This window comes from Phascolarctos cinereus, unplaced genomic scaffold (assembly GCF_003287225.1).
Source record: "Phascolarctos cinereus isolate Bilbo 61053 unplaced genomic scaffold, phaCin_HiC Scaffold_2;HRSCAF=192, whole genome shotgun sequence".
Classification (NCBI taxonomy): domain Eukaryota; kingdom Metazoa; phylum Chordata; class Mammalia; order Diprotodontia; family Phascolarctidae; genus Phascolarctos; species Phascolarctos cinereus.
This window is the reverse complement of record NW_027555625.1, coordinates 201,096,680-201,118,949: the sequence shown is the minus strand read 5'-3', so window position 1 is coordinate 201,118,949 and position 22,270 is coordinate 201,096,680. Positions and strand designations below refer to the sequence as shown.

The following is a 22,270-nucleotide window of genomic DNA, read 5'->3' as shown; positions in this document are numbered from 1 at the left end:
TCTTAATTGCCAAATCGACTGCAATGGCCTTTTCTTAATCTTTATCCTTCTGGAGCTCTCTGTAGCCTTCGATATTACTGATCACCTTCTCCTTCACTACTCTCTTCTCTCTAGGTTTATGTGACACTCTTCTTTCATTATTCTACATATCCAACTGCTCCTTCTCAGTCTCCTTTACTGGATGTTCATCTAGGTCATGTCCACTAACTGTGTCGTACAGGGCCGTGTCCTGTGTCTTCCCATCTCCCTCTAAACTATTTTACTTGATGATTTCTTGGTGACTTACTTGGTGATTGAATGCTCCTATGCATTCAATTATCATGTGTGTGCTGACTGATTCTCAAATCTATTTCTCCAGTCTCTGATTATCTCCATTCTCACATCTCCACCTACCTATTGAATATCTTGAACCGGATGTGATGGGGGAAGGGATTCGTGCTGGACCCCTAAAAGGAAAAGACCATGTCTTTGGGACCTGGACTCCAAAACTGCTGAACCCAGATCTCAGGTTTACTGCACCTGGCCCCACTCCAGGCTATTTGCCACTCCTTAATCTCATCAGTTCTTCCCAGTCTTTCTGTATAAAAGTATCTATCTTGCCACCATTAAATGGCTCAGATTCTTAAAATCTGGCCCACTTGTATTGGTGATGCAATAAACCTTGTCTCTGAAAGAAGGCTTCAGTTGAATTCTTTTGAGGCAAACCTTTGCCTTTTGCCCTTGAATTTCAGGGTTCCCAGCGCCCCTAAACTGCAACATGTCCAAAACTTAATTCATTACTTTTCTCCAAAATTGTCTCTCCTTCCAAATTTCCCTATTACTTTTGAGTAATCTATTCCTGTCACCCTTACTTGCCACCCAGGTGTCCTTAGCTCCTCACTCTCTCATATCCTCATCCCACCCTACCCTCTGCCACATCCAATACCATTGCCAAGTCTTGTTTCTACCCTTGGAACATCTCTTGTTCCCTTCTCTCCTCTGACCCTCCACCACCCTGCTGCATACCCTCATTACTTCACACCTGGACTATTGCAATAGCCTGATGATTGGACTCCCTGCCACAAGTCTCTCCCTGCCTAGTCCATTCAGTTGTCTCCTGGCTTCCTCCAAGTACTGTTGAGGTTTAGATTGTAGGGGTGCTGGGACACTGAAATCATGACATGCTGGTCCTGTCTAAATGAAATCAACCCAAGTCTTCTTTCAGCCAAAGACAAGGTTTATTAAAGACAAAACCTACAGGCCAGACTCTTAAAGATCGTGAACATTTGTGATGCTCATAAGGACAAGTGGGCATGAGGAATTCTCAGCACCCAAACAGGCCAGAAAGGATCTTATATACAGAAAAACTATGGGAGGGATTTGGGAGTGGTCAAGTAGTTTTGGGGTAACTGGGAGAAGGTGCGTCTTGATTGGTGGTCAGTACTAAAGGAGGAGTTTGGGGAGGATCTTGAAGCCGGAGTGAGTCCTGGGAGAATCCTGATGGGAGTGTCTGGGGGTATGAATGGAGTCATCTGGAATAGACAATGGAGGGCTAGGCTTTATTAGGGTAAGAAAGAACTGGAAGACAGGGCCTAGAAGACAAGGAAGAGGCTGAATGAGGTCTGGATAAGATCAAAGGTGGGAAATATAACCCTGGCCTATAGACAATAGAGGACTAGGTTTAATTAGGGTATCAAAGAACTGGGAGATAGGGCCTAGGTGATAAGAGAGAGCCAGTTGATAGTAATAATCTGGAGACTGCTGGACTTCCTTGACCAGGTAAGTTAGCTCAAGGAAAGTTTAAGGGTTTTCTGGGGCCTATAGACAAATGAGACGCAAATTCTTCTTTTTGTTGTTGGGCCCATACCCCATCAGTACCAGCTGAATAGGGAAAAAGAGCTGGACAGTTTAATTACTAAATGCCTGGGCTAAGATTCAAACCTAGGTTTTTTAATTACAAAAGGAATTGTTCTTTCTACTGGTCTATACCACTGGTATGAAGAAAACCTATGATATTAAACATGTATCAAAATATACATTCCTGCATAGACCACATAGCCTTGAAGAATGAACTTTTTATGTCATGTTGTCAGTGCCTAGCACACAGCACTGAATAATAGGCATTTAATGCTGATTATATAACCAATTAATCATTAGCTTGGAAAACTCTGCTTGCTTCCTTCCTTCCTCCTGTGCTACCTAGGGACACAAACTACTATCAGGCTGGTTCTGAACTCAGGTCTTTTTGACTCTAAGACTTATACTCTTTATTTCCTCTACTGAATAAAACAAATAGAAATGTTAAATACAAATGAGCCATCGGTTATTTCTTTAAAACCAAATGAAAAGTCAGTCAACAGAACCCTAAAATAACTGTCATAAAAAGTTCTGGAGATTGAAATACTTGTTATTGTAGTCCAACTTTGTACATCATAGAAAAATGAAACAACCTTCCCAAGGTTATGAAGCTGCCAAGTGCAAATGCTAAGACCTGAACTCAGGCTTCCTAAATCTATTGCTCACAATACCATACCACATTGGAGACAAAATTTTCCCAAAGTCCCTATGAGAGGTGACTGCTGTTGAGGATGATTTTACAGGCCTTTCTCCATCTCTTCCAAAATCCTGTTCTACAGACCATCCTGAGCAAGGCCTTTGGTTTCAGATGTCAGAGGAAAGTACCTTGATATAGAACACAGAGTAGAATAAACACTTATTAAGAACTTACTATGTGCCAGGAACTTCACAAAAGCTCTTTAAAACAAGCAGTGTGTCCTTCGATCCTTGCAACAACCCTGGGAGGTCCGTGCTATTATCCTCATTTTTTAGTTGAGAAAACTAAGGCAAGGGGCAGCTAGGTGCCACAGTGGATAGAGCTCCAGCCCTGGAGTCAGGAGGACCTGAGTTCAAATCTGATCTCAGACACACGTCACATTAGCTGTGTGACCCTGGGCAAGTCACTTAACCCCAACTGCCTCACCTAAAAGGGGGAAAAAAAAAAACTAAGGCAGAGGTTAAGTGACTTACCCAGGGTCACACAGCTAAAAGGTTGGATTTGAACTCAGATTTTTTTATGTGCTCATACAGAAAACTGTTATTTGGAAATCAAAGTATCATTCATATGCATTTGTTTGCTTCCAATGAAGAAGCAGGGCCTGCACTAGGGTCTGCTTGTTTGGCCCAGAAAGGGCTCTACTCTATACCTTCACTCTAAGTACTTAATGTAGTTGTGCTAAAAACAGCTAAAATACAAAAGACAAACCAGCTTGCTACCTAACATACAAAGCACCTTAAAAATACAAACAGCACAACAAATTTTTTTTTAATTTTTCTTGAGCTTTTTTTCTTTGTTTTATGTGTCACACATACATCATAAAAACAAATTGACCAGTAAAAGATCAGGTAAATGTATTAAACTCCACAGAAGTATTTATATTTGATTTCTCTTTTAACCTGTTTCACTGAACTAAACATTAATTTTAGTAACATCACTTTGAGACGTTTCAATAGAGCCATTTTACAAACATTGAAATGAACATAAGATTCATTATTACTAATGGTACTTAAAATAGTGCTTTACTATATACCAGGTACTGTGCTAAGTGCTTTACAATTATCGCATTTTATCCTCAAAACAACCCTGCAGGTAGATGCTATTATTATTCCCATTTTTATAGCTGAGGAAACTGAGGCAAACTAAGGTTAAGTGACTTGCCCAAAGACACAAAGCTGGTGTCTAAAGCAGAATTTGAACTCAGGTCTTCCTGATTCTAGGCCCAGTGCTCTGTTCACTGTACTATCTTGTTGCCTCAGATCTGCCTAGAGCAAAGGTTCTTAATATTTTTGTGGGTCATGGACCCCTTTGGTAATCTAGTGAAGCCTATGGACCCCTTCTCAAAATAATGTTTTTAAAAACATAAATTTATTAGCCCAACAGAGGAAACTAATTATACTGAAAGTTATCAAAATATATTTTTTCACAAGTTCACAGTTAAGAACCTCTGGAGAGTAACAAGGAGAGGTGAGGGAATGAACAAAATAAACAATTATTTACAGTAACTACTAGAACAAATAAGATTTGCATGCTCATATTAAAAAAAAAAAAAGGAACACATATGGTTCCCTTCCTTGAAAGATCACACAGTAAGATAAACTTTTTAGTCATTTGGATCTAGGCCAATTCTAATAACTTTAGTAGAAGCTACTTGGTTGGAAGAAGCGCTTGTATTTTTTAAAAATAACGCACCACCTAAAGGTTGGCCACAACATGATGAATTTGTTTTTGGCAAAAGAAACTCAGGATGACCACATAAGGTGAAGAGAGGTTGCAGTTTGCATTGATGCCACAAAACCCTGAAGTATAACATATTAGTGATATCCAAAGAGTAGCCAAGACATTTTTCTGTCAGAAAGTATGTGTGCTACTCAAGGGAAACTAAAGTACTTTATTTCTTTAAAGTACTGGAAACAGAATCAAGGATTAAAAATATTTTAATATACATGGAAATATAGTTTTTAATGAACTGGTGTGAGGGCCTCAAAGAGTCTTTGTGCAGCAAGTTCTACCATTTCTCGAAGGGACTCATCCTCTTCACTTCCTTCTTCACATTCTACTGTCTGAAAGATAATGGACACAACACCTTAAGTTAGAGTCTGTAGTTAATACAAGAGGAAATATCAATATCAGCTTAAGTAGCAAACATTTCCTGCATGGGTGAAGATAATTTTAAGGCCAATTATCAAAAAACTTCAGCTGCACTGTAACTTTTGGGCATTCTGCAGACATTATAATCCTGCTAAGAAATAACAAACTAAGCATAATGAATGTGTAAAAAAAGAGATCGATTTTGGAAAAGCTAAATAATAAATCTAAAGTCCTATGAGAACTACTATTTTTTCAAAGTTCGGATGCAGGGATTTAAATAGTTTGTACCCTCCCAAGGATGATGATAATAAATTATTTTAGTGAGAAATAGATGTGATAATCCAATCAGCACTGTTCACACTAAATGTAATTTCAAATCAATAATATCCATGTAGATGCTTCTGAAGAAAACCATGACACTTTTTTTTGGTTAGTAATTTAAATTTCACTGCTCAGAAAAAGCAATGGCTATCCTCCCCTCAAATATACATTAAATCATAAGAACTGCTCTTATACGTATACATTAAAATCTGTTCTCAATTTGCAGAGATCATGAGAACCTACATGTCCTATCTGTGCTTAAGAAACTATCTGAATATCACTTGTAGTAGACTGGCTGCTTTCAACAAATATACATACTCGTGTCTCCAAAGATATATTGGCAGTCTTTCCATCCACTGTGACACTTAGAATGGATCCTTCTTTGACACTTACACAATCTTCCCCAAATATGTCCCTTCAAACAAAAAATGTTAAAATCAAATTGAAAAGTTATCAGACGAGAGAAAAATGCAGAACTATAGGTAAGCTGATAAAACTACACCTCATAAAGTCTGAAAAAGTTACAAAACTGAAGCTATCCTACATTTCCAAAGCAGAATTTAAGCAAATATTTAAAACCAGCAATTGGGGGTAACTCTTCCAAAATGAGCTTGATGAATTTTATTAGTTTTATTAAGATGGTTTGATTCTAACAGCCACAGAATTAAGCCTAAAGTTATCAGTAGCGATTTTTTAAAGCAGTAGATATTAAAATGACAAAAGCACAAATAATCATATGTGGATATAATCTTATGCCTTTACTGAAGTGCTCCTCCCATTCTTTAATGTGACAAGGGATGATTTGTAGTTCTATCTAAGGAGAGAAGGCTGGTATGTCAGTTCACCAGTTCATACAGATCAGCTAAGTGGTTAGAGTAGTGGTACCAGGAAAGCCTTAATGCAGTCTGACACCAGCTATGTGACTCTGGGCAAGTCATTTAAACTCTGATTGCCTCAGTTTCCTCACCTATAAAATGGGGATAATAATAGCACCTTGTTGTGAGAATCAAATAAAATAATAATTCAAAAGCATCTGCACAGTGCCTGGCACACAATAAGCATGACATAAATGTCAACTACCACCACCACCACCACCACCACCACTATTATTTCAAGCTGGAAAAGCTTAGATTTCAGTTTTTACAACAGTAAGGCCACAGCTCTTCAAAGAATAAATTTTCAATTGAATAGGTAAATACACAAAGTATTTTAAGTACAAAAAATTCTAACCATTTTTGCAGAGAAATATTTTTTTAAAAACCACTGGGAAATATACTGTCTTAAACAAAATTTACAAAACATAATTAAAATTTGCAGTTACCTGATGCCCCATTATTGCCCATTTAAAAGTGCTGCCATTCAAATATAAATATTTCTACTAGAATAAGTAGCTTCCTTCTACCCCCTTACTCATGAACTTAGTAGGGTAAAAAGGAGAAGTACAATGCAACTTCAACATTATATAACATGTCCCTTGGAAACAGATTGTAATCTTATCTAAAACAGATTCCACTATTAAAAAAACCTGATAATCAAGTATATAACAACCAATCAATCAATAAACATTTACTGAAAGCCAACTATGCATCAAGCACTGTCTAGGCACTGGGATACAAAAAGAGGCAACAGACAGTCCCCTTCCTCAAGCAGTTTACAATCTAATGGGGGAGAAAACAGACAAACAAACAGATACAAAGAAAGTTATATATAGGATAAATACGAAATAATTAACAGAAGGAAGTACCAGAATTAAGAAGGGGTGGGAAGGCTTCCAGGAAAAGACAGGATTTATTTGAGATTTAAAGGAAGCCAGAGTGGTCAGCAAGTAGAGGAGGGAGAGCATTCCAGGCATGGGAGAAGGCCTGAGAAAAGACCCAGGGTCTTGTTCACAAAACAGCCAGGAGGTCAGGGTCACTGGGTAAAAGAGTATGAATTGGGGAATGAAGTGGAAGGGGCCTAGAAGGGTAGAAGAGGATAAGTCAGGAGGGGCTTTGAATGTTCTCTTTACATTTGTATTCTCTCAGTTAGAACTTAAGCTCTGAGAGATTGTTTAATTGTTTGTATTTGTAGCCTCTGTTCCACATATCTAGAAAATACTTAATAAATGCTTACTGACTGAATGAGTTGAGGCTGGTGAGGAATGTTAATGATGGAATCCTAATAAAGCTTCCTCCAGCCCCAATACTCTAACTTCCTTATGGGCTCCACTGAACAGCAGGGATGTCCTGATTTAACCACATAATCTTGACTTTAACCACACCAAAAGGACCCCAGACTCAACCACAAAACATCATCCCTTTAGCCCAAGGCAGGACCACAACAGCTAGCCAATCAGAAAGCAGTTATGACCAGGATGTCTGACCACCCAGCCATAAAAGGGACCCCTCCCCATCACCTAATCCCTTAATAAATCCCTCCTGCCTTTTTAATTTCCATTATGTAACCAGCATCATTACACTATAAATTTGCCTGTGTTGTCTTACTAAGTTGCTGGTTCCTCTTGGAATCTAGCCTACTTCTGAGAGGTCTCAATCCTCAACAAATGGATTAGAGGTTGCCTGTCTCTGAATTCTTTGAGCCAGTGCCATCACAACACACCATGAAACCACAACATCAAAGCCAACAAAAAGCATGCCAGATGCTATGCTATAGTTTAAAAAAAAAAAAGGCTCTCCCTGGCTCAGGGAGGATGGGGACATTTATAACTGAAAACAGAGAAGGCAGCTGTTCAAATCTTATCCTGCCTGTTTTTGTCTAATAAGGAGAGTGACTTTAAATTCCAAATGACTGATTGGATTAGACAGGACAGAACAAAAATGGCTAATGAGGACTTTATACCCAATATAAGTATGGAGATAAGAAAGCAACTAGCTGCCTTTGATGAATTCAAATCACCTGATTCAGACAAACTACTTCCTTGGGTACTGAAAGCTAGCAAATGTGATTGGTGAGATGCTGTCAGTGATACCCGAAAGATCACTGATGGGGGGAGAGTTACTAGGGGCAAAAAAGTCCCTTCAAAAAAGAAAGAAAATATGGACTGCAAGGTAAGGCTAATTAAACTTGAGTCCTGGCAAAATCTAGAATGAAGTACTAAAGAAATGGTTGGGGAACACCTAGAAAAGGAACTCAGAAGAGCCAGGTTGGCTTTCTCAAGACCATCTCATGCCAAGTAACTATTTTTTGACCCAGTTACCAAAACAGTGGATCTGAGGAATAGTAAAGATATAGTTTACCTGGATTTTTAGCAAACTACCCACTAAAGCATCTTATACTACTCTTGTGGAAAAGATGGAAATATGTTAGAATTATATGGATTAGGAACTAGTTGAATGGCCGCATGGAAGTAGTCATTAATGTTTTGATATCACCTTAGAATAGGTTTGCAATGGGCTGGACATTGGTCCTATGGTCAGACATGTGCTGTTAACATTCCTATTAATGATGAGGTAAAGGCATGCACATCAAATTTGCAGACAACACAAATTTGGGATGGACAGCTAACAAAATAGGTGACAGGATTCAAAAACATCTTGACAGGCTAGAACCCTGGGCTGAATCTAGGAAGATGTAATATAACAGGGACAAAAGTATTAACCTGAGTTTAAAAAATGGACTTCAGGAGTACAAAGAGGCATGGTTAGATGCAAGTTTTTTTCAAAAAAAGAACCATTTTTGCAGACTACAAGCTTAAGTCTTTTTTTTGACACAGGGCCAAAAAACCAATGAGATCCTGAGCTACATCATGAGACACAGCTAACAGGAATAGTAAGCTAGTTGACAGTCCAACTGCACCTTGTTCTCCACTTCACACACGCAATATTTTCTTCTATTCTGGGTACCACATTTTAGTAGTACTTCAAGCTGAAAAGCATCCACAGGAGGGCAACCAGGGTAATGAAAGGCCTTCAGTCTACATCATATGAGGACCAATTGAAGGAAGTGGGGATGTTCAGCCTGGAAAGGGTAAGTCTCATGGGGGTCATAACAGCTATGTTTGAATATCTGAAAGGCTATCATAATATTGGGGGAACTGAACTTATTGTGCTTAATTCCAGAAATCAAAACAAGGACTAGTAGGTGAAAACAGCAAAGAAGAACATTTAGGCTTGACTGAAGCTGTCCAAAGTGAAATGAGAAGCCAAATATCACTTTCTGCCTATGTTACAGTGGTGATCCATTTTTAGGTATAAACTAGACTAGAGTTCTGCTGAAGTGCCTTCCAACTCTAGAATTCTTTTATTCTATAAATGTGCATTCATGAAACTGTAGAAAACCTCTAAGCTCTGTCTTAGGCCTTCCTTTTATAGTCTTTCTTGGTGATCTCATCAAGTACTCAATGGCTCAATTATCACATCCTTGTAGATGACTCTCAAATCTACTTCTCCCACTTCTCTCATAAGTTCCAATCCTATGATACCAACTGCGTTGTCCATCTCCCCCAGATATCTCATTAGCATGTCTAAAATGGAATTCGATATCTTCCCTCTGAAACCCACCTCTTTGCCAAACTTTCCTATTTTTATTAAGGACACAACACCATCATTCTTTCCATCTGACTCTTTCCTCTTTCTCCTCAATCTCCTCAGCTTCCAAATAACTTGCAGTCTGTAGATCCCACCTTCACAATATCTCTCATATCCAATGCTTTCTCTCCACTGCCATGGTCTCTACCCTAGTTCGGACACTTATCAACTCCGACTTGGACTATTTCAATATCATCCTTACCTAGTCTTCTTGTCTCTAAATAATCCATTCCATCTTCCACATAGCTGCTAAACTAATATTTCTAAATACAGTACATATCATGTCACCTTCCCTTTCAAGAAGCTTAAATGGCTCCGTATTACCTTTAGGATAAATACAAAATCTTGTTTGTCATTTAGTGTCCTCAGGTACAATCTGGCTCCAACCTCTCTAGATTAATTTCACATTATCCCCCTTACACACTCTACATTACATCTAAATTAGCCCACTTGCTGCTTCTCATTCCAGCCATTCCATCTTCTGGCTGTGCTCCATGCCTAGAATCCTCAGCTCCCTTCAAGATTCAGCCCAAATGCCACATTCTAGAAAAGGCCTTACCATGGTGTTTTTCTCATTTCCTTGAGATATTTATGAATCTGTATATGTTGTTTCCCCTCCCAGTAGCAGCTAGTGCCTCAGAAGTCAGGGATCGGTTCTTGAGTTTGTATCTTCAGTGTCTATCAGTGTCAGGCACATAGTAAGTACTTAACATTTACTGAACATAAAAAGGTATTAATACACTGATTTCATAAGCAGAGATTCATCTCAGCCTCCCCTTCATTATGAGGAAACAGACACTCAGAGAGACGATTGTCCAAAGTCACCAAGGTAGATAATAGTAGCAGAACTATGATTAAAGCCCAGGTCCTCTGACTCCAAATCTAGTGCTCTTTCTACTACACCACGGCCTACCAAACCCATAAAACTAGCTGACGACAGAACTGGAACTAGATCCCAAGTCTACCAAATGTCACTATTTCAACCATTCAATTTCAACAATATTGAGTGATATAAAAGTCTTACTGAAGCATAATCTCCAATCTCTTGCTGTAAATGTGCATTTCTATTTTTTTTGATACCTTAGGTACTGCACCTAGGGAGGAAAAAAGGCAAAAAAAACCACCTTAGTTTCTTTTCCAAATAAATACAAGAATAAGAGAATTAGAGAACTGTGTCATCTCCACCCCAGAATGATAGGTTTTCTCTTGCAAAATGAGGAACCACAATCTCTACCTCTAAAGATGCTTCTAGTTCTAAATATATGATCATATTATTGGACTGTGCCTTGTGAGTTATAAATACTGGTTGTCTAACATATTGGTATATTATAATAAATATATTACATTTCTCAATTAAAATATTTGATAAAACTTTGTAAAAAATATATTTGTACCTTTCTGTATTTTGGGGTTTGACTGAACTTCAAGGATCACTGTTGTTACTGTATCTGCATACATATCATTGGAAGGATTTGCTAACCACTGAAAAACAAATAGTAGAATTAACAAAGGACTATAATGACCAGAACCACCACTACACATATTAATGAACTGTTGGTTCTAATGTTTTTACTGAGCAGATGAATCTCTACAGTAATACAACTAGTATGGAACCCCTTTCTCCCTCTCCCCCACAAGGAAACTGATTATTTTATGGAGAATATTTGGGTATCATGTAGAGTAGTTCTTAGTCCTTTGGATTCTTCTAATTTTAAAAAATGTTTAATACATTTTGGGACTGACAGGATCTGTGATTATATTTGTACAGAGAGGGAACACTTCCTCCCAGTGCAGACTGCAACTTTCTTTCTTTTTTGGGGTGGGGCTAGGCAATGGTCACACAGTTAGTAAGTGTTATGAGTCTGAGGCCAGATTTCAACTCAGGTCCTCCTGACTCCAGGGCTGGTGCTCTACGCACTTGCAACTTTCTTTACAAACGACAGATAGAGGGGCAGCTAGGTGGTGCAGTGGATAGCACTCTGGCCTTGGAGTCAGGAGGACCTGAGTTCAAATCCAGCCTCAGACACTTAACACTTACTAGCTGTGTGACCCTGGGCAAGTCACTTAACCCCAATCGCCTCATCAAAAAGCAAAAAACAAAAAAATGAAAAGTAAAAAAACAAAAACAAAAAACAAATGACAGATAGATCAGTTGTCCAGGACACTGAAAGTGAAGTGACTTCTCAGGGTCACAAATATAGTATGGGTCCAGGTCATCCTGACTCTGAAGCTAGCTTTCCATTTAAAACCACACACTCACTCTCATCTAACACTTTCACTATTAATTTTTGTTCTCATAGGGATGCTGAAAAACCTAAAAACTCTTCTTTTAAATTTAGTGTTACATGAAATTTGTGATGGTTACTATTTCAAATCTAAGTCAACATGATGTCTTTTAGTGTCATTCAATCTACTCTCTTTAATTATCTAAAGCATAATGAACCCAAATGACTTAAGACACTGAAAAAAATTTATACAGGAAACTTTGATATTTTAGTTCTAAGTCCAATATATTCCTGAATTGTGTACAATAACTGAATTTATTGCAAGATGAATGAATTGGCCCTTGGCCATTTCTGAAGCTCTCACTCTTCAATGGAGGAAAAAAACAGAATACAAAAAAATTAAATTAAATTAGGTTCAGAAAACTGAATTATTAGGTTCTGGCAGAGGGGAGCTTAACCTGAGGTACACAAATTTGTTTTTTGTTTTTGATTCTGATAACTGTATTCCAATAACTGGTTTTCTTTATAATCCTAAGTATCTCATGCATTTAAAAACGTTACTCTGAGAGGGAGTCCATAGGCTTCAATGGAATGCCAAAGAGGTCCATAAGAGGGAAAAAAAAGGCTAAGAATTGCTGCTATAGAAGGTTTGTGATTTTAGCAAAAGAACAAATATGACAGAATACATATACAAAAAAACCCCAACTCCAAACAAGGCAAAATAACAAAAAAAGTTATCCATTTCAAAGTAGAACAGAAATAGAGAAAAATACCTTTACAAAAACTTCTGAACTAGCTAAGTTCTTCCTCCCTTTTTGGACATTAATGCTCTGTTTGTATCACAATGAGCTCCACACTGTTATCTCCATTTTGATGTCTCAGTAAAAAGGATCCTTTCACCTCATTAACCAAGCTGTTGCTGCTCCTTCAAGCTGTTTATTGCCAATCACAGCTATTTTATATATGTATATATGCATACACACATATACATATATAGACACATATACAAACATGTATGTATGTATATTTTACTTTATGGTGCCTTCAAGTATTTAAAAGAGCCATGTTATGGACAATATATCTTTCACTTCTTCCAAATGCCATTCTGACTTTCCATTACTCATTGTCTGGTCTATCCATAACTGAATTTTTGTTCCCTTCTCCAAAGATATCTATATATTTAAATAATAGAATGTTCACAACCACATTAGTAATCAATTTTGTCAAAAGAACTGCTCATAGGACTACATTTTTCATAATGTTCCTTTTACTTAACCAAGGAAGAATAATTTAAAGAATTTCATTGGTTGACTTCCACTCTCATCACAACTCACACGTATAATGCTTGAGAAAATGTGAACGAAATCGCCAGATGACCACTCTAGAATCCTTAGTTCTAGGGTTTACTTTCAGCACAAAATTCAAAATGAATAAAAAATAAAGGCATCTTGAAAATCGGAAGCAAATGATCTAAACTCCATAAATGTACCTTCCCCTTTTATTTGGTTTCCTACTATCCCATTACAGTTAGTTGAAATTCCACTACTAGGAAGTCTGTACATCAAAGTCAAAGATTACTAGTTGTTTTGGAGTTCTGGCACTGTTTCATTCTACAACACCACCTCATGAGAGAACTTATGAAAACCTTTCTAGAACTGGAGAATTTCAATAAAGACTGAGATAACTGGAGACACAATGAAGTCGAATGGAAGTAGAACTGGAATTGTGAGCTTAAATGTGCTATAACTATGTGTGAATAAAATAAATTTTGTGTGACAGTCATTCCTATTATAGTTATCACTACAGAAACTTAGATTTAAAGTAGCCAGGGAATGAAAGCTGATATTGGTAAGAATGTTTAATTCTTTCTAATTTCATGGAACTGTCTAATTTTCTTCCTAATTTTAAGGTGAATCTTTTTTTACTATGCTTACCTCTAATACTACCATGCCTGGTTCCTGTATTACAGTAATATTTTTGAACACTTTCAAAGCTGGTTTTTGCTGAATGTCAATTTCTTCTACATCACCTGAAAAAAAAGGAAACTTGCTTATAATGTACATACACATTTTCTGTTAATCATTTTCCTGATGTTTAGTTTCTATGCCTATGCTTTGGAATTTGTTGTCTTCTCGACTTTATATCACCTATATTTGCTCCTGTATCCCTTCCCTCTCCAACTCTCAGACCTATCCCATATAACAAAGAATATTTTAAAAAAGAAAAGAAATAGCAGAAGAGGAAAAAAAAATCAGGAAACTGATTAGGATATAAAAAATCTGAAAATATATGCAGTGTCTGACATCTATGGACTTCTCAGTTCTGCAAAAAGTAGGGGGAAGCATCTTCTCATATCTTTTCTTTGGGCCATGCTTATTCAGTGTATACATCTGTACTTTTTCTTACAACATAGTAATACCATAACATTTATGTATCAGATTGTTTGGTCATTCCTCAATTGATGGGCAATATACTTTGTTTCCAGTTCTTTGGTACCACAAAAAGTGCTACGATAAATATTTTGGTGTATACAAGACCCATCTTTTTGTCACTGAACTCCCTGGATCATATATACATCTTAAAGTGGAATCTCTGGGTCGAAGTGTATGAACATTTTAGTCATTATATTTACACAAATTCAAATCACTTTCTAAAATGATTGTGCTATCATAGTTTCTTCCACAATGTATGAAGTGTGCCTATCTTCCAACAACTTCTCCAACTTTGACTATTTCCATGTTTTGTCATCTTTGCCAATTTTCTAGGTGTGAAGTGAAACTTCAGGGATGCTTTGGTTTGCATTTCTCTTATCATTAGTGATTTGGCATAGTCTTTCATATTATTAATAGTTTACAATTCTTTTGAGAACTTTTCCCATGTAATTATATATTTTGCAATTGTTCTATCCCTTGTTTGGTTAAGAATATATCTCCTACCCATATGGACATATCAAAATTATCTATCAGGATAATGTATTATTTCATGATGAGTTCCTTTCAGCATGGCCCCTTCCTATCTAATTTTCTTACCCTTATTTCCTCCCATATATCCTTCAATCCACTGACACTGGCCTTCCCTGCTGTTTCAGGAACAAAAAAAGTCCTCTACCAACTTGGCATTTGCAGCGGCTATCCCCTATACTTTCTTTCCTCTCTCTTCTCTGCCTCTTGGCTTCCCTGAAGTCTCAGCTAAAATCTTATGAAAAACTTACTTAAAAACAAAACTCTTACTACAAATTTAAGAAGTGTCTCCCAGTCCTCCTTAATCTTAATACCTTACTTCTGAGATTATTTTCAGTCTTTTTTTGGTAGTTTATCAGAAAATATTTGCAAATTGTCTCTCCCATTAGATTATGAGCTCCTTGACAGTAGGGACTGTTTTCTGTCTTTCTTTGTATCTCCAGCCCTTAGCATAATACTTGGCACACAATAGGTACTTAATGTTTGCCAAATTGCAGTAAATAATCTCCTAAATCAGAGTTCAGGACAGATATATATTATACTAAATCCTGCACTACAGAAGATGATTTTACACTAATGATACAGGATAGTTTTCCTTTCTACCCATTAACTCAATTATTTTGAATTTCTATTGATTAATTAATCAGTAGGCATTTAATAAGCATATATTATGTGTTAAGCTCTGTGTTAATTTCTGAATAAACAAAAAAAAATCACATAACTTACATTGAAAAGAGGAGACAAGATAGATAAAATCAGCACACACAAGATAAAGACAGCAGACGGAAAATGATCTTAACGAAGATGGTCCTAGTAGCTGAGGGGTCCAGGAAAGGCTTTTTGAAGGAGGTGGTGCTTGAACCCAAATAATAAACGAAGCCAGGAATTCTCAGAATTGGAGGCTGAAAGGCAGAGCATTCCAGGCACAGGAAATAGCCATGGAGATAGAAGGAGGAGACATGTGCACAGAAGAGCCAATAGTGAGTGGATCACTGAGTTTGTGAAAGGGAAGAATGAGAGAAGATTGGTAGACTGTGAGGACCTTTAAAAGTCAAACAAAGGACTTTATATTTGACCCTGGAACTAAGAGAAAGTCACTAGAGTTATAAGGAATAAAAGCGTGATGTGGTCAGACCCATGCTTTAGAAAAATTATCATGGCTGATGAGTGGAAGATGGTGCATGATTTGAGGCAAGGACTATGAATAAGGGTAGTAGCTGTGTGAGTGGAAAGCAGACATGTGAGGGATGTAGATAAAGAAATTAACCAATTTGGCAACTGACTGAACGAAGCGTGAGATAGGGGAGTCAAAGATTATGATACCAAGTTTTTGAATCTATGTGATTTGAAGGATAGTGGTGGGCACAAAGGTAATAAAGAAATTCAGAAAACAGAAGGCAGCAGGGAAGAGGGAATTATGAATGCTGTTCTGGATATGCTGAGTTTAAGATGCTCATGAGACATCTGGTTGAAAAAGTCCAATAAAAAGTTGGTGATGCAAGACCTAAAGATGGATAAATCTGGGAATTATTTGCATGGGGATGACAACTTAACCCACAGGAACTGATGAGATTACCAAATAAGAGAAAAGAAAATAAGATCCAGAGCAATCCCTGGGGGACGCCCACAATTATAGGCACAACATGAAGATCTATCGTAAGAGATTGAGAAGGAATGGTCACACAGATAGGAGAAGAACAGAGAAGAGTCACGAAAATATATAGAGAAGGTGGCTAACAGTGTCAAATGTTGCAGAAGTTAAAGATGACAGTTGAAAAGAGGCCATTAGATTTGACAATTAAGAGAGTGTTTGTAACTTTGGTAAGAAGCAAGTTTAGTTGTAGAATGAGGTTAGAAGATCAACTGCAAAGGGCTGAAAAGAAAGTGAGAGAAGAGGAAACGGAAGAACCAACTTTAGATGTTTTTTTCAAGATTAGAAGTAAAGGAGAAAAGCAAAGCATCCCTTAAAACAAATAAAAAAAAAGGAGAAAGCAAGTCAGCAAAACTAATTAATACATAAACAGAATCTGACAGTAAGTGTAATGTTCTATAACCAGATACTCCCCTCTACAAAGAAGGGAAGAATATTGACTTTCTTATTTTGGAGAAAAGCTTTGTCACTAAAAATACACAGCATTCAGTGTTACAGGGTTCCTGGGTTCAATGACACTGTTGCAGACTTTGTGTATAGTACTTTCCTGATTCTGCTTATTTTACTCTGAATCAATTCTCATGCTAAATTCTTCATATTCATACATAATTTCTTTTTTTTTTAGGTGACATGACTTGCCCAGGGTCACACAGCTAGTAAGTGTTACGTGTCTGAGGTCAGATCTGAACTCAGGTCCTCCTGAATCCAGGGTCGGTGCTCTATCCATTGCGCCACCTAGCTGCCCCTATATTCATAATTTCTTATACCTCAAGAATATTTTAATAATTCATGTATCATAATCTGTTTAGATAATCTCCAACTGATGTCTATCTGCTTTGTTTATAATTTTTGGATGTCGCTAAAAAAGCTGCTAGGATCCTTTTCTAACTTTAGCCTTCTTGGGTATAATGACTAGCAGTCAGAATGATATCTGAAAGTGTCTGGCAATGTTAGCTACTTTTAAAAAACAGTATGTTTCCAAATTTCTTTCTAGAATGTTTGGACCAATCTACAGTCCTACCAACAACATATTAGTTTGCCTGCCTGTATTATTTCTGTCAGTTTGCTAAGAGTGAGGTGAAACCTCCAACTCGTTCTGATCTGCATTTCTTTTATCAGTGTCTAGGTGTAATCTATCATAAAATGAATAATTTGCAATTTTTCTAAAAATTGTTCACATTTTTTCACCATATTTGTTGGGGAGTAGCTCTTGGTCTTACATATTTGTGTTGGTTCCTTAACACATCTTGGACATATTGATCCAAATATTTTCCCCTATTTAGTTTCTCTTGTTATTCTACTTATATAGATTTTGTTCATGCAACAGCCTTCCAATTTCACATAATTCAAACAATCCACCTCACCTTTTTGACAGTTTTATCTTTCGTTTCATTAAAAACTCGTTCTCTAGCCATACCTGTGAATCTTGTTCTTGAATTATTTTTTATGCTGTGACTTTTCCTATTTAGGTCATTTACCATTTAAATAGTGTTGTGGCATATGATGCAAGTTGTTAATTTAAACATTAACTTACAAAACTGCTTTCAAATGTATGTCATATAAGACTGGTGTTTCATGCAATATGAATGAGGATTCCCTAAGAAAATCTAAATGCTATTACAATTACATAGTTCAGTACATCATAAACTGTAATTTCAATGATGTGGACAGTCCCTCTATCAATACAGACCTTTAATACAGTCCCTTTAAGACTAACTAGACATGGGGCAGCTAGGTGGCGCAGTGGATAGAGCACCGGCCCTGAAGTCAGCAGTACCTGAGTTGAAATCCAGCCTCAGACAAAACACTTGACACTTACTAGCTGTGTGACCCAGAGCAAGTCACTTAACCCCAGTTGCCGGAAAAAAAAAAAAAAAGACTAACTAGACAGTATTTATGAGTAGCTGTAGCTGAGAAAAAAAAAAGCATCACATCACTTGCAGGTCAATCTTCTACTGAGGAGCCTCTCCAAATTTTGCTAAGCTGGTCCTTAGATGACAGAAACAGTCTATTTACTGCTAGGCCCATATTAAAAGCTTTTCCAGCTTAGTTGTATCTATCATGGCCTTTGAGAACCCAGGATTACCTCCATGTCATCAACAAGTATTAGAGTAGGGCTACAGCTAAAGATAGAATTCTATAGAAATAAAAAAACCCTTTTTATTGATTGTAGCATATTTTTAGTATGAAAACAGGCTTAAATGCCTCTGTTCTGGAAAAAAAAAATTCCTACAAACTCTATTATGAGAGTATTCCTATCTTAAACAGTGACTGCCCCCCACAACTCCAAACACAGAATTTATGCTCCAAAGTCTTCTATGGCCAAACTCACTGGGAAATGCTGTTTTACAGTGTTCCTTTATTTTTTGTGTCACAGAATAGATACCTAACAAATGCTTGCTGATTAAGGGTGTTATCTGAAAGAGGGGTGAGGTGAGGTGGCAGACAGAAAACCGGACTCAGAGACTTGTTTATACTTACTTCTAGCAATAAGCTGGCAATGTGCCCTTGGGCAAGTTGCCTGAGAGTATTCTACACTGTAAGTTGGAGAACAAATAACAACATGCAATGATAGAGAAAGTTTCCTCACTGGGAATTGCCCATAACATTGAAAATACAGGCCTGGTACAAAATCTTTTAAAAAAAGAAAAAAGAAAAATTTGAAAGCATATTTTAAAATTTTAATATTATGTCTGCTTTACTAGGGACCGCCAACCCTGCCAGAACCCATCTTTTTATATTCACTTTATTTTTTCTTTTTCTTTTTAGAAGGCAATGGGGTAATGTGACTTGCCCAGGGTCACACAGATAGTAAGTGTCAAATGTCTGAGGCCACATTTGAACTTAGGTCTTCCTGAATCCAGGGCTGGTGCTCTATCCACTACGCCATCTAGCTGCCCCCATATGTTGCTTTCCATATGTTGCTTTAGAATAAAACTTTGCATCAAATTGTTACCTTTCATGATAAAAGGATATGAGATTAGAGACTTAAAGCTAGACTTGACACCAAGGTCACCCAGTCTAATTCCCTTATTTTACAGATGAGGAAACAGAGTCAGTTGACTGACTCTAAATCTAGTATTCCTTCCATTATACCATTACTCACTGACTTGTGGAAGAGCAGTTTTAAGAAGTACTACTGCCTTTAGCCTATGTGAGTGTATACAGCTATCCAAACTTATTTATGATATGTATGACATTTGGATAAAAACTAAAAAATCATTTTGCATGGAAAAAAAAGCAAATTATATTAACTTTCAGTTATAGTCAACTAAGCTTACATTTTAAAGACTAACCAAAGTGGAAGCTATAGGAGTTCTTCAGATTTAAATGATGAAACATGCTAATTATCTCCTAACATAGATGATGGACTCAAGAAGCAGAATAAGACATTTTTTGGAATAGCTAATGAGGAAATTTGTTTTGCTTGACCATGCATATTTATAATAAGGCTTTGATTACCTTTCTTTTTCAGTGACGGTGGAAGGAGGTGAAAGGGAGAAACAACAGACTTTTTGTTAATTGAAAAAAATATTAGGTTAAAAAAATTAATGTAGTCACAGGCCAGGGGGTAGCATGGGACTTTTTTTTGGTATCTATTTATAATGTTCTTTTCTTTTTTTTCTTTTCTTTTGCTTTTTTTGGTGAGGCAATCGGGGTTAAGTGACTTGCCTAAGGTCACATAGCTAGTAAGAGTTAAGTGTCTGAGGCTGAATTTGAACTCAGGAAGGCCAGAGCCCTATTCACTTCACCACCTAGCTGCCCCCTATTTATAATTTTCAAAGTATTCACCTAAAGGAAAATCGTTTCGTTACTTGACCAGGCCAGTTCAAATAAAGCAAGATAGAAACTTTTCCTACAACCCCTAAACACCAAAAAAATTTACTTCGTTTTTTTTTAATACTTATTTGTGTACACATTGTTACTCCCAGTACAGTATGAGCTCCTTGAAGATGAGAACTGGTCCGTTGTCTGGACATGCTCAGTGGCTAGCAAAATGTGTGGCATCTAGTAAGGCACTCAGTAAATGCCTGCTGTATTGAAGTGATAATGAAATGCACACTAATAAAGACTAAAACATACTTTCCTATAATTCCCGTTATCTCACATATACAGTAATTAGAACAAATTTCCACATTCACCTGTCAGTTTCTGTAGCTGATAAAACAGCAAACTAAAAGGACCAGTGTAGGGAATGGCTTGAATCTGTTTTACAGTGCTCATTGCTAAATCTGTATAATCTGAAACAACAAAAAAAAGAGAATATTTTAAAAAACGCAACACAACTCCCACAGAATATAGTTTATAATTAGATATACTAACCAGAGAGGGACTGAAAAGGAAAAGCAAATATGAATTTCACTTTAGGAATATGACCAATTCTAGTTTATGTACAACCTACACAAACACATTCTCTTATTTATGATGCCCAGCTAATGGCCACAGGAATACAATTAAATGAATTCCCTTTGTCTCTTCCACACTACAGGTGCAATCAGCCTGACAGCCTTGCTTGACCTGTAAACATTTTTCTAGTCTGATTGTACATTTCATTCCATTTGTACTCTATGTTCCAGCCAAACTGGCCTACTTGCTATGCCGTATAAATCTGACATTTCATTTCCCATCTTGATTCTTTGCACAAACAGTCCTCTGAACTTGGAATGAACTTTTAGCACCTGGCATATGGGTCTGGCTTAATAAATGTTTGTTGGATGAATGCCCGAGGTCATACAACTAGTAAGTGGAAAAAAGATTTGTTGCATCTTTTGAAACCATTTCACCCCACATTCCCTGCACTCCCTCAGTGTTCTTTCTACTATATCACATGGCATATATCCATAGGTCTCCCCCTCACCAGTCACTCCTGCCTTACCTTTCATTTGCTAATTGTTCAAATCTGTTAGAACTTGAGGACAGAGACAATACATAACTAATGATAAAGAAAATAAAACTACTTTTCTTGGACATTCAAGTTACTTTGAGGAACCACCAGAGTTTCACTGTCAGAGAAAAGAAGGGGAATGAAAAGTCAGCAGTTAGTCATTCTTCAGAACATACTTACAGTTATATCAGGGAATTTTTAAAAGACACAATTTAGAAATTGGCCTTATTATTGGCAGGACAATAGTGAAATCACTTAAACACTTTGGGCAGCAGATTTCTTCATTTACAAGTGGACTAGAACTACAGTTATTCTTTTCAGCTCCAAATCATCTGGATCTATGGATCTTATAATTTTTCATATCAATTTTATTTCAATTTATAATTTTAATTTAAGGTTAAGGTCAAATTATATTTAAAATACAATTATGTTACATTTTAATATATAACATAATCACAGACATATGTAATATACAATAATATATTAAATATTTAATTAAAGATCAAATTACATTTAATAAACAGACCATTTAATAAGTACTTACTGGAAAGATCACAAGGAGAAAGAATATGATAATTAAAGTTTCGTTTAACTAGGATTCCTGAAACACGTTGTCCTTGTTCAGGTTTCTTGTCTGCTAAGAAGCCCATAACCTATTTTTAGGAAGAAAATAATAACTGGAAGAGAATCTTGGAAGGTTAAGCAATCCTCAAATATTCAGACTGAAAATCTTGACCTCAAGGCATTTTTACCACGAAAACAATGAACTACCTCAAGAATACAAAAATACATTATGAAGTTATCAGAGCATCATGCTTACTCAGACACCTTAAAAGAAGGTTCCAGAAAGACAAACATCCAGAATGCTTAGGAAAGGGGCCTAATAGCTACATAGCTGAATCAAAGTGTACACAACTGAAGGCCTCACACAGTTTTAGTAACCTTTTTGGCCATAGCTCCAAATTTTTTTCTAGAATGGCTTGACCAATTCATAGATCCCTGCTGAGAGTGGACAAGCCAGCAGCAGTTTGCCGTTGCTCAAGGAGAATATTTAAATTCATGCCTAAAAAACAAGAGC

At 36.9% G+C, this 22,270-nt stretch overlaps 1 protein-coding gene across 2 annotated transcripts in view; it reads right to left on the bottom strand.

Moving 5' to 3' along the window:
• Positions 1-4,452: 4,452 nt before the first annotated feature.
• CPSF3 (cleavage and polyadenylation specific factor 3) overlaps positions 4,453-22,270 on the bottom strand; it is a 63,606-nt gene continuing 45,788 nt past the window's right edge. For both annotated transcript variants that reach the window (XM_020992607.2, XM_020992608.2), the window contains 7 exons: positions 21,737-21,845; positions 20,450-20,548; positions 13,631-13,725; positions 10,866-10,953; positions 10,496-10,565; positions 5,264-5,360; positions 4,453-4,596 (listed from right to left, as the gene is read on the bottom strand). In XM_020992607.2, the coding sequence (XP_020848266.1) occupies positions 4,495-4,596; positions 5,264-5,360; positions 10,496-10,565; positions 10,866-10,953; positions 13,631-13,725; positions 20,450-20,548; positions 21,737-21,845 (660 nt within the window). In that variant the 3' untranslated portion in view covers positions 4,453-4,494. The remainder of the gene's footprint in view (positions 4,597-5,263; positions 5,361-10,495; positions 10,566-10,865; positions 10,954-13,630; positions 13,726-20,449; positions 20,549-21,736; positions 21,846-22,270) is intronic.